The following is a 12813-nucleotide window of genomic DNA, read 5'->3' as shown; positions in this document are numbered from 1 at the left end:
TCAGTCTCCCGAGTAGCTGGGATTACAGGCATGTGCCACCACACCTGGCTAATTTTTGTATTTTTAGTAGAGAAGAGGTTTCACCATGTTGGCCAGGCTGGTCTCCAACTCCTGACCTCAGGTGATCCACCCGCCTCGGCCTCCCAAAGTGCTGAGATTACAGGCATGAGCCACTGTGCCTGGCCCACTGCTTCTATTTCTAAGTACTCACTAGCCAGGCTGCTAATGATACACTAGAATACTGACACAGAAGTTGGCACAAAATAACACTCCTTGCCACAAAGAACATGAGGCATGTAGCAGTTTGGTACCGGCAGAGAGAGGAAGTCCTCTCTCATGTCAGGCACATCCTCTATTCACCCTGGCGACACATGCTCCCTCAGACTACCATTTCTTCAGGCAGGTTTCTTCTTCCACCAACCCTATCTCCGACCCCTTCCCTCTCTGTCTCCACCTCCTTCCACCAAGACCTCTGGCACTCTGTTTCATGAAAAACAAACCTCTCTGAACGTTCCTCACACTCCTGGGCTTAATCAGAACTTGGCTGTCCCTAGAGAGCATGAGTACAACGTGAAGGTACTCAGTGGCCCTCACCCGCACCCTCCAATCTTGAAGACAAAGGTAGGCCCTCCTCATTCTTCACTGACATCTCCCTATCATTAGTTCTCTCTTTATAAACCCATCCTCTGAGGGACAAGCAATGGCATTAACTCACTTCAAATTGCCGACAGCCATTAAAAAATAATATTGTAGAAGAATGATTGATGAAAAAGCATCCAGACTTAATGAATGGCCGGGCACAGTGGCTCATGCCTGTAATCCCAGGGGCCAAGGCAGGCCAAGGTGACCTCATCACCTGAGGTGAGGAGTTTGAGATCAGCCTGGCCCACAAGGTGAAACCCTGTCTCTACTAAAAACAAGAAATTAGCCAGGCCTGGTGGCAGACACCTGTAATCCCAGCTACTCAGGAGGATGAAGCAGGAGAATCGCTTGAACCCAGGAGGCAGAGGTTGCAGTGATCCGAGGTTGTGCCATTGCACTCCAGCCTGGGTGACAAGCATGAAACTCCGTCTCAAAAAAAACCCAAAAAACACTTAATGAATGACCACAATATATAAAGCATGCACCTACGTTGTTACACTGTGTATGTACATATGAGTAGTTCATAATATATATTTTATCTTATAGTATATGTATTAGTATATGTAATTATATATACTTATATATATGCACACATATATATTTCATAAACAAAAGAAACTGATCAAAAATTTAAGTGATAATCCTATGTAGAAATTGCCGACTTGTTCTTTTTTCTTCCTTTTTTTTTTTTTTTTTTTATCAGAAACAGGGTCTGGCTGGTTGGGCTTGGTGGCTCACGTCTGTAATCCTAGCACTTTGGGAGGCGGAGGCAGGAGGATCACGAGTTCAGGAGATCGAGACTATCTTGGCTAACACGGTGAAACCATCTCTACTAAAAATACAAAAAATTAGCCAGGCATGGTGGCGGGCACCTGTAGTCCCAGCTACTCGGGAGGCTGAGGCAGGAGAATGGCATAAACCCGGGAGGCGGAGCTTGCAGTGAGCTGAGATCATGTCACAGCGCTCCAGCCTGGGCGACACAGCAAAACTCCGTCCCGAAAAAAAAAGAAACAGGGTCTGGCTATATCACCCAGGCTGGACTCATACTCCTGGGCTCAAGAGATCCTCCTGTCTCAGCCTCCCAAGTAGCTGGGATTACAGGTGCACGTCATCACACCCAGGCAGATTTGTTATTTTTTGCTTACTGTATTCTCACAGTTTTCCACAGTGAACATGTACAATAAAGCTCTTTTTTTTTTTTTTTTTTTTTTTTGAGACAGAGTCTCGCTCTGTTGCCAAGGCTGGAGTGCAGTTGCACCATCTCGGCTCACTGCAACCTCTGCCTCCTGGGTTCAAGCGATTCTCCTGCCTCAGCCTCCCAAGCAGCTGGGACTACAGGCCTGTGCCACCACATCCAGCTAATTTTTTGTATTTTAGTAGAGACGGGGTTTCACCATGTTAGCCAGGATAGTCTGTATGTCCTGACCTCATGATCCGCCCACCGCGGCCTCCCAAAGTGCTGGGATTACAGGCGTGAGCCACCGCACTCGGCAATAAAGCTCTTTCGAATGCAGCCATTTAGCGGACTTGCTGCCTGATGCACTCACTCTAAAAGCTTTGGTTTGTGGCTTCTCTCTAGCATACGCAGCACTGCTCTCATCAGTTGACTTTGTGCTTATAAGAATCAGTTCTGTTTGTCCCTAAGACTGTTGCTGTGGGAAAAAGTAAAATTAGGGGAAGAAATCAGAAAAGTCTAGAGATTTTGCATTCAGATTGCTTTATTTTCTTTTTCCTTTTTTTTTTTTTGAGACAGAGTCTCGCTCTGTCAAAATTGTTTTAAAAGAAAAAACAAAAGAAGTAAAAAAAAGAAGTAATATAAAAATAAATGGAATTAACTGATCAAGTTCCAATTTCAAATGCTCTAGATAAAACGTACTTCAACTGTATTACCTTTATAATAAAGAATGAAATTAAAAGATTTAATTCTTTTTGCCTGGAAGGATAGAAAAATAAATAAATAAAAATAAAATTTAAAAGAATGAAAGCACAGCAATAGAATTATTCATAAAATACTTCCCATTACTGGATGGCCATTGTGGCTCACACCTGTAATCACTTTGGGAGGCTGGGGCAGGAGGACCTCTTGAGGTCAAGGGTTTGAGACCAGCCTGGGCAACAGAGTGAGACCCTGTCTCTACAAAAAATACAAAAATTGGATGGGCGCAGTGGCTCACGCCTGTAATCCCAGCACTTTGGTAGACCGAGGCGGACGGATCACAAGGTCAGGAGATCGAGACCATCCTGGCTAACACGCTGAAACCCCATCTCTACTAAAAATACAAAAAAAATCATAAGCAAGACTCCATCTCAGAAAAACAAAACCAAAACCAAAAAAAACCCCACAGAAATTAGCCAGGCATGGCGGCACGCACCTGCAACCCCAGCTACTTGGAGGCTGAGGCAGGATAATCACTTGCACCCAGAAGGCGGAGGCTGCAGTGAGCTGAGATTGTGTCACTGCACTCCAGCCTGGGTGACAGAGCGAGACTCCGTCTCAAAAAAAAGAAAAAGACATAGAAGCAGCGATCTCTAGGCATTGACATGGGTTCTTCTCTAAGGGGATGTTTTCTTTTTTCTTTTTTTGAGACAAAGTCTTGCTGTGTCACACAGGCCGGAGTGCAGTGGCACCATCTCGGCTCACTGCAACGTCTACTTCCCAGGTTCCAGCGATTCTCCTGCCTCAGCCTCCACAGGCACGTGCGACCACACCTAGCTAATTTTTGTATTTTTAGTAGAGATGGGATTTCACCATGTTGGCCAGACTGGTCTTGAACTCCTGACCTCAAGTGACCCACTGGCTTTGGCCTCTAAGGGGACGTTTTCAATATGGCCGCTGGTTTGCAATGGGAATGGGGATTGCCCTGTATGTTTGCTATTGTTCTTATACCACCTCTGCCTCCCAAAGTGCTGGGATTACAGGCATGAGCCACCAGGCCCGACCTGTTTATTTGTTTTTTTTGAGACACAGTCACTCCGTGGCCCAGGCTGGAGTGCAGTGGAGATTTTGGCCACTGCATTCCAGCCTGGGCAACATAGCAAGACCCGCGGTAGCTCACGCCTGTAATCCCAGGACTTTGGGAGGCCGAGGAGGGTGGATCATGAGGTCAAGAGATCGAAACCATCCTGGCTAACACAGTGAAACCCCATCTCTACTAAAAAAAATACAAAAAATTAGCCGGGCATGGTGGCGGGCGCCTGTAGTCTTGGCTACATGGGAGGCTGAAGCAGGAGAATGGTGTGAACCCAGGAGGCGGAGTTTGCAGTGAACAGAGATCATGCCACTGCACTCCAGCCTGGGTGACAGAGCGAGACTCCGTCTCAAAAACATAACAAAAAAATACAAAAATTAGCTGGATGTGGTGGCACGTGCCTGTGATCTCAGCTACTGAGGAGACTGAGGTGGGAGGATCACTTGAGCCCAGGAGTTTGAGGCTATGGTAAGCTGTAATTGTGCCACTGCACTCAGTCTGGGCGACACAGAGTGTCTCAAAGAAAACAAAACAAAACAAAAAGCAGAACTTTCTATTACTGCAGAAATGAAAGAATTACTGTAAGAGAAAAATGAATACCTTTACGTTAGGCGTAATACCGCCCAAACAGTTTACTGTTCATAATATCTGCAAAAGGTCACAGGATTTAGATTTGATGTTTAAGTCCGTAACGAAGCCAGAGAGAATAGAGAAAACAACAGCAGATACACGCCTGCACTCCTCTTAAAAATAAAGGAGAATATCGGAGGCATGCTTCTGGCTCAGAAGACTAACACATGGTAGACGCTCAAGAAATATTTGTTATTATTTGAATGAAGTCCTGAGATTAAGAGTCATGCTTCATGATAAAAGCTTTTCAGAGCCCTCAAACTTAAGAGTACAAGAGCTGAAGCAGCTTCTTCTCCCTCACTTTGCACCCTCCCATGCCAAGCCGTGGGGCTTGGTGGGGATGCACGCATTACTCCAGTCTGCCTTGCTGCTGGAGAGGCTGAGTCAAGCTGGGCCAGACTGAGCTTTTCCAGATTTTGAAACTCAGAATTGAGAGATAGCTTATGAGAAAAGAGCTAGCCAGAGACTGCGGCCTTCAGAAAAGCCTGGTTGAGGGCAGATGGCTTGAGCTCCGGAGTTCAAGACCAGCCTGGCCAACATGTGAAACCCTGTTTCTACTAAAAATACAAAAATTAGCCAGGCACGGTGGTGAGCACCTGTAGTCCCAGCTACTCAAGAGGCTGAGGCAGGAGAATCTCTTAAACCCGGGAGGTAGAGGTTGCAGTGAGCTGAGATCATGCCACTGCACTCCTGCCTGGGTGACAGAGTGAGACCCTGCCCCCCCAAAAAAAGTAAAAGAGCTAATATTTTCATGGACTGGGTGCAGTGGCTCATGCCTATAATCCCAGAACTTTGGGAGGCAGAGGTTGTTGGGTCACTTGAGGTCAGGAGTTCGATACCACCCTGGCCAACATGGTGAAACCACGTCTCTACTAAAAATATAAAAATTAGCTGGGTGGGGTGGCATATGCCTGTAATCTCAGCTAATCAGGAGACTGAGGCAGGAGAATCACTTGAACCCAGGAGGCATAGGTTGCAGTGAGCCAAAATCACCCCACTGCACTCCAGCCTGGGCCACGGAGTGACTGTGTCTCAAAAAAACAAATAAACAGGTCAAGCGCGGTGGCTCATGCCTGTAATCCCAGCACTTTGGGAGGCCGAGGTGGGTGAATCACCTGAGGTCGGGAGTTCGAGACCAGCCTGACCAACACAGAGAAACCCTGTCTCTACTAAAAACACAAAATTAGCCAGGCGTGGTGGTGCATGCCTGTAGTCCTAGCTACTCAGGAGGCTGAGGCAGGAGAATCACTTGAACCCAGGAGGCAGAGGTTGTGGTGAGCTGAGATCGTGCCATTGCACTCCAGCCTCGGCAACAAGAGCGAAACTCCATCTCAAAAAAAAAAAAAAAAAAAGGAAGAACACCGGTGAATCACTACTCCTAAACCCACCTCCATTTTAAATTGGCATTGTTGATAAATAAATTCAAGTTTCCTTGGAAATCGAGGTTTACAGAGGTGAAAGTACAAGCTGTTACAAATATCTAGTTACAAAGAACACTCATCATGGGTCAAATTGTAACTAGTGAAACCACTGCGATCCAAAAAGTTACTAGAGGCAAATTCAATATCTATTTAATTATCTATTTATTTGTATTTATTTATTTATTTATTTATTGAGACAGAGGCTTGCTCTGTCACCCAGGCTGGAGTGCAGTGGCGTGATCTCAGCTCATTGCAACCTCAGCCTCCCAGGTTCAAGTGATTCTCCTGACTCAGCCTACCGAGTAACCGGTATTATAGGCACACACCACCAGGTCAATTTTTGTATTTTTAGTAGAGATGGGGTTTCACCATGTCAGCCAGGCTGGCCTGGAACTTCTGGCCTCAAGTGATCTTCCCAGTTCGGCCTCCCAAAGTGCTGGGATTACAGGCATGAGCCACCACACCCAGGCTCAACATCTCTTTAAAGCCTTAATATAAGGGAAGTCTTAGTGAATGATGTGGTCGTCCTATGTAGACATTTATTTTAGCCAAGATAAACATATGAAGAAAGAAGGCCAGTGAACCGGGCGCAGTGATAAACATATGAAGAAGATAAACATATGAAGAAAGAAGACCAGTGAACCAGGCGCACGCTGAAGTGAGCTGTGACTGCACCACTGCACTCCAGACTAGGTGACATAGCAAGATCTCGTCTCAAAAAATAAAAATAAAACACGGTAATAGTTTAATATGTTGCCTAACATATAAAGATACTTGATAATTAATGTTACGTTTGTACATACAAAATGCAAATGTACTATATGTCACCAATAAATTGCGTATATAGAACCCTCTTTTCATTCCTTAGGAAGTATAAATTATTTGGGGCTGGACACGGTGGCTCGCGCCTATAATCCCAACACTTTAGGGGGCCAAGGCAGGCATATCACCTGAGGACAGGAGTTCGAGACTAGCCTGGGCAACATGGCAAGACCCTGTCTCAAGTGATCTGTCTGCCTCGGCCTCCCAAAGTGCAGGGATTACAGGCATGAGTCACTGAACCTGGCCCCACGTCTGCACCACACCCGGCTAATTTTTGTATTTTTGCTAGAGACGAGGTTTCACCATGTTGGCCAGGCTAGTTTTGAACTCCTGACCTCGTGATCCGCCCACCTCGGCCTCCCAAAGTGCAGGGATTACAGGCATGAGCCACCGCGCCCAGCCTAATAAATAAAATTTAAAAAATAAAAACTAAAAAGATTTGATGTGAAATATGAGGTGAAAAAGATAAAGGTGGATTGCTCATCTCAGATTACTGTAATACCTCTGTGGCAGAGACTGCTACAATTCCTAACTTCCATTCTGAACCCTCTCTTTGATAGTAATAGAGAGCCTAGTATATGGCCACCCAGAATAAAGAGCCACCTCCCAGCCTTCCCCATAACCTGGTGGCCATGTGACTAAGTTTTGGACAATGAGAACATAGCAGCAATGTATACAACTTCTGGGTCATGACCGTAAGGGGAAGGAAAGAAGATATCCCTTCTCTTTGTATATCACAGCACCTGAACTCTTCCAATCTAATACAGAATTTGGTACCAGAGGTGGGTTGCTGCCCTAACAGAGCCTAAAAATATATATGGCATTGGATTAGCAGCCAGGCAATGGGTACCAAGGACACAGGTATTTCCACCTAGAAAGCTGATGGGCAGTGTTATGCTACAGGACAAAACATTTGGTTTTTGTCCTGTAGGACAGGACTGAGGCAGACTACATGCCCTTGAAGCCTGTAGCTCAGGAGTGCATGTTCATTGTTTCTTGTCACTTTCAGGAAGGCCCAAGAAGAAAGATGAGGTCAAATTGGAGCTCCCTAATGAGCAAGTAGACAGGAAGGGGAATTCGGCTCTGCAAAAAGGAGGTACCCTCTTGGCCAGGCACGGTGGCTCATGCCTGTAATCCCAGCACTTTAGGAGGCCAAGGCCAGTGGATCACTTCAGGTCTGGAGTTCAAGACCAGCCTGGCCAACATGGTGAAACCCCATCTCTACTAAAAATACAAAAATTAGCTGGGCATGGTGGCAGGTGCCTGTAATCCCAGCTACTCGGAACACTAGAGCAGGACAATCGCTTGAACCCAGGAGACAGAGATTGCAGTGAGCCAAGATCATGCCACTGCACTCCAGCCTGGGCGACAAAGCCAGACTCCATTTTAGGATCAAAAAAAGAGAGAGAGACAGAGATATGAGGTTTATTTTAAATGCCCTCCGAAGTGAAGAGCAAAATATTGAAGTTCTAGTGTGTGATTGATGGAACATTCCAAGGTCAGGTGCCCAGATGCCGAAGGGAATCTTCAACATTAATCTAATGATCAGATCAAAGATGCCAAATGATTTTCCTCTAATAAGCAATCTGTATTTATCTTCTACTCCGTGAGGATAAATAATGATACAATAATTTTGGAGCGTAAACCAAATACTCAAAATTAGTCTCGCAAATGAGCATGCAACAGAAGTTCCAAAAGCTGATATTCATGACTGTTAATTCATTAAAACCACCAGCACATATCGAGATGTCAATAGAGTGGCTAAAAGGAAAAGAAAGAAACCCCACCAGCACATAGTTCCAAATTCAGCAGAGTTAAAAGTTAAACTCTGAAATTAAAGTAACAGACTAGCTACAAGGAGACAAATACATAATAAATATCATGCTGTCTTCCAAGACTGGAACTAACTGCCCACTTCTCCCAAGCAATGTAGTCTTGGACCCCCCACCTGCTCACATAAAAGAAGCCTCAGAGATGGTCCTGGAAATGTATCCTTGGGAGACCTTAAAACTTTACTTCTCCCACAGCTCCGCCTCATTAAAGAGCTGGTTTTCTAGGCTGGGTGCAGTGGCTCAGCCTGTAATCCCAACACATTGGGAGGCCGACGCTGCAGGATCAGTTTGAGCTCAAGAGTTCAAGACCAGCCTGGGCAACATGGTGGGACCCCATCTCTACTAAAAATGAAAAAAAAAAAAAAAAAAAAAAAGCTGGGCGTGGTCATCCCTCTGTGTCCCCAGCTACTCGGGACGCTGAGGTGGAAGGATAGCCTGAGCCCAGGAGTTCGAGGCTGCAGGGAGCTGTGGTCGCAGCACTGCACTCCAGCCTGGGCCACAGAGCGAGACTCCGTCTCAAAAAAAAAAAAAAAAAAGGAAAGAAAAAGAGAAAGAAAAAAAGAGTTTCTCACACGTTTCCAACAAAGGAAAGAAAAGCCCTTCCGAAACCAGGTCCGGACCAGCAAGATGGGAAGACCACCCAAGCGTGGACCTCAAGGATCCTCAGTTACAGAGGCTGGACGGGGGATGACCCCAACACTGAGCACCCACACCTACCCTCTGCTCCCCTCACCTCCCCCTCCTCCCCACCGGCCGCGCGTTCAGGCCGGCGGCCGGTTCCCCGACCCCGACACCCCACCGCAAATCGGCCAGGGGAGGCTTCTGCGTCCCAGCCCCCGCTCCCACCGCCCGGGCCCCATCCCCGACCTGGGGGGCGCTCCAGGGCTCCCTGGGGCTCGCGGCTCTTGGGCTTCCTCGGCCGGTAGCCGTAAACGCCCCGCTCGGTCTGGTAGCCACGCCAGAGGAGAGGGGGAGCCCGGCCGAGGCCCCGTCGTGCTGCTGCCGCAGTAGCAGAGGCCATGTTCACCAGATCTCCCGGCCAGCACGCTAAGGCGGGAGCCCGAGGGGGGTCCCACCGGCCCTGGTAAATCCGGGACTCGTCAGAGGAGGCCGGAGCCCCGCCCCCAGACAACGCCCCCGCGCCTGATTGGCCGAGGGGCCGGACCCTGGAAGCCAATCCGTGGCAGCGCACTCACAGCGAAGCGACGCCCAGGATTGGGGCGGGCTTCCAGGGCGGTTCCGGCGGCTGAGACCGCCCTGCTCCACCGCAGGGCGGGGCAAGTAAGTGTTCCGCGGGGCGGCACCTGCTCCCAGTACGAAACTGGATGTAGCTGCAGCGCCTGTAGTCTCCCGCCAGGAGTGTTCACCCATCACGCCTCTGCCCAACCGCATAGACACAGTCTAGGGTGTCTGTTACAGAAAGGACAAATGAGCCACAGGGTGGATAGGAAATGGCTAGGACTGAGACCAAGGGACGCAAAAAGCAAAGGTTATTTAGCGCAGCTACAAAATCAATACCCCTAATTTTTTTGTTTTCTTAAGAAACATTAACAGAGGCCGGGCGCGGTGGCTCACGCCTGTAATCCTAACACTTTGGGGGGCCACGGCGGGAGGATCATCTGAGGTCAGGAGTTTGAGACCAACCCGTCCAACATGGCGAAACCCCATCTCTACTAAAAATACAAAAATTAGGTCGGGCGCGGTGGCTCACGCCCGTAATCCCAGCACTTTGGGAGGCCGAGGCGGGCGGATCACCTGAGGTCGGGAGTTCGAGACCAGCCTGACCAACGTGGAGAAACCTCGTCTCTACTAAAAATACAAAATTAGCCGGGCGTAGTGGTGGGTGCCTGTGGTCCCAGCTACTCGGGAGGCTGAGGCAGGAAAATTGCTGGAACCCGGGAGGTGGAGGTTGCGGTGAGTTGAGATGGCACCATTGCACTCCAGCCTGGGCAATAAGAGCGAAACTCCGTCTTAAAAAAAACAGAACAAAAACAAACAAACAAAAGAACAAAAAAAAAAAAAAAAAACAGGCTTCAGTGGCTCATGCCTGTAATCCCAACACTCTGGGAGGCCGAGGAGGGCGGATCACGAAGTCAGGAGTTCAAGACCATCATGGCTACTATGGTGAAACCCCGTCTCTACTAAAAATACAAAAATTAGCCGAGTGTGGTGGCGGGTGCCTGTAGTCCCAGCTACTCGGGAGGCTGAGGCAGAAGAATCGCTTGAACCCTGGAGGCAGAGGTTGCAGTGAGCCAGGATCCTGCCCACTGCACTCCAGCCTGGGCGACAAAGCGAGAATCTGTCTCAAAAACAAACAAACAAAACACATTAAGAGAGAAAGAAGGAAATAGGGTAAAGGGAGCAGGGAAGAAAGGGATAAGAGTCAAAAGAAATTGGACATGAACGATTAGTTGGTCTGTCTCTGAGTGAGTTTCCCAAATGATTTTTTTCTGTGGCTTACTTTTAACTTTGCCAGTATGGTAGAGGAGAGAGTCTGCATCCTTACCTGGTCAGTCATCCTTCGTTCCAGTAAGCTGTGCAGCTATACCCCAAACTCCTAGGAATATTATACATACAAGCCCAAGACATCGTCCTTCTTACTCATTCAACCAGTACACTTATAAAGCACTCTGCTGGGTTACAAAGATTAATAAGGCACAGTTTCTGCCCTTAGTTCCCAGTCTAGCTGTAGATAGAACTCAGCACACAGGATGATAGATTATATAATGTAGGCACATGTAAGTGCCCCCTGCAAGCACAGGAGCGTCATCCAGCACAGCTACTGTAGCTGGGACCCCTTAGGTCCACACTTTGGTGGCCTCCCCATCTTGCTAGTTTGGACCTGGTTTTGGAAGGGCTTGTCTTTTTTTTTTTTTTTTGAGACGGAGTCTCGCTCTGTCGCCCAGGCTGGAATGCAGTAGTGCAATCTCGGCTCACTGCAACCTCCATCTCCCGGGTTCAAGCAATTCCCCTGCCTCAGCCTCCCAAATAGCTGGGATTACAGGCGCCTGCCACCACGCCCAGCTAATTTTTGTTGCTGTTGTTTTCGTTTGTTTGTTTGTTTGTTTGAGACAGAGTTTCTCTCTTGTTGCCCAGGCTGGAGAGCAATGGCGAGATCTCCACTCACTGCAACCTCCACCTCCCAGGTTCAAGTGATTCTCCTGCCTTAGCCTCCCAAGTAGCTGTGATTACAGGCATGCGCCACCATGCCCAGCTAATCTTTTTTTTTTTTTTTTCTTTTGAGACAGAGTCTCGCTCTGTCGCCCAGGCTGGAGTGCAGTGGCGCGATCTCGGCTCACTGCAAGCTCCGCCTTCCGGGTTCCAGCCATTCTCCTGCCTCAGCCTCCCGAGTAGCTGGGACTACAGGTGCCCACCACCACACCCAGCTAATTTTTTGTATTTTTAGTAGAGATGAGGTTTCACCATGTTAGCCAGGAGAGTCTCGATCTCCTGACCTCGTGATCCGCCCACCTCGGCCTCCCAAAGTGCTGGGATTACAGACGTGAGCCACTGTGCCCGGCCATCCACGCCCAGCTAATTTTTGTATTTTTAGTAGAGACAGGGTTTCTCCATGTTGGTCAGGATGGTCTCAAACTCCCGACCTCGGGTGATCCACCCACCTCGGCCTCCCACAGTACTGGGATTACAGGCGTGAACCATCGTGCCCAGCCCTGGCTAATTTTTTTGTATTTTTAGTAGATACGGGTTTTCACCATGGTGGCCAGGCTGGTCTTGAGCTTCTGACCTCAAGCGATCAACCTGCCTCAGGCTTCCAAAGTGCTAGGATTACAGGCGTGAGCCACCGCGCCTGGCAGGACTTGTCTTTTTTATTCCTTGGTTGTGAACCTGTGGGAACCTAGCTCTTTGGACGGGTGGGGCTGTGGGAAAAGAAAATTTCTGAGATCTGAGTGTGTTAGGGGAACCTGCAAGTGGAAGGGAAATTAGAACAGAATCTTGAGGCATGAGGGGTTAGGCAAATGCACAAACAAGAGCACACCAAGGAGATGGCAGTGAAGAGTAGATATGGGATAACTGGATGATCTAAAGAGCTTTGAGTAGAAAGGAGGGGGTAATTACAGGATCAATGTCCCTCGAGTTGATCCACGAATGAAAAGATAATCTTAGTCAGGGGCATTGACATTTTATATAAGAAGAGGAGGCTAGGCGGGATGGCTCACGCCTGTAATCCCAGCACTTTGGGAGGCTGAGGCAGGTGGATCACCTGAGGTCAGGAGTTCGAGACCAGCCTGGCCAACATAGTGAAAACTCGCCTCTACTAAAAATACAAAAAAATTAGCCTGTAATCCCAGCTACTCGGGAGGTTGAGGCAGGAGAATCGCTTGAACTCGGGAGGTGGAGGTTGCAGTGAGCCGAGATCCTGCCATTGCACTCTAGCCTGGGGAACAAGAATGAAACTCCGTCTCAAAAAAAAAAAAGAAGGAAAAGCAAAGAATCAGATACATACTCATGTGCATTGATAGATTTGATCATGGAAGG

The 12813-nt window shown here is 48.1% G+C and overlaps 1 protein-coding gene across 2 annotated transcripts in view; it reads right to left on the bottom strand.

Moving 5' to 3' along the window:
* DHTKD1 (dehydrogenase E1 and transketolase domain containing 1) overlaps nt 1-9440 on the bottom strand; it is a 56879-nt gene extending 47439 nt beyond the window's left edge. Inside the window, exon 1 of one of the 2 annotated variants that reach the window (XR_010135154.1) lies at nt 9184-9414. Coding sequence is in view for 1 of the 2 variants with exons in the window: in XM_004049058.5 (XP_004049106.4) it covers nt 9184-9337 (154 nt within the window). In the remaining variant the exon portion in view is untranslated. Of the gene's footprint in view, nt 1-9183 lie in introns of both variants that reach the window. The other variant, XM_004049058.5, reaches the window with a different exon arrangement.
* Nucleotides 9441-12813: the final 3373 nt, after the last annotated feature.

Source organism: Gorilla gorilla, chromosome 8, assembly GCF_029281585.2.
Source record: "Gorilla gorilla gorilla isolate KB3781 chromosome 8, NHGRI_mGorGor1-v2.1_pri, whole genome shotgun sequence".
Taxonomy (NCBI): domain Eukaryota; kingdom Metazoa; phylum Chordata; class Mammalia; order Primates; family Hominidae; genus Gorilla; species Gorilla gorilla.
The sequence above is the reverse complement of the archived record's forward strand: the minus strand, read 5'-3'. Positions and strand labels throughout refer to the sequence as shown.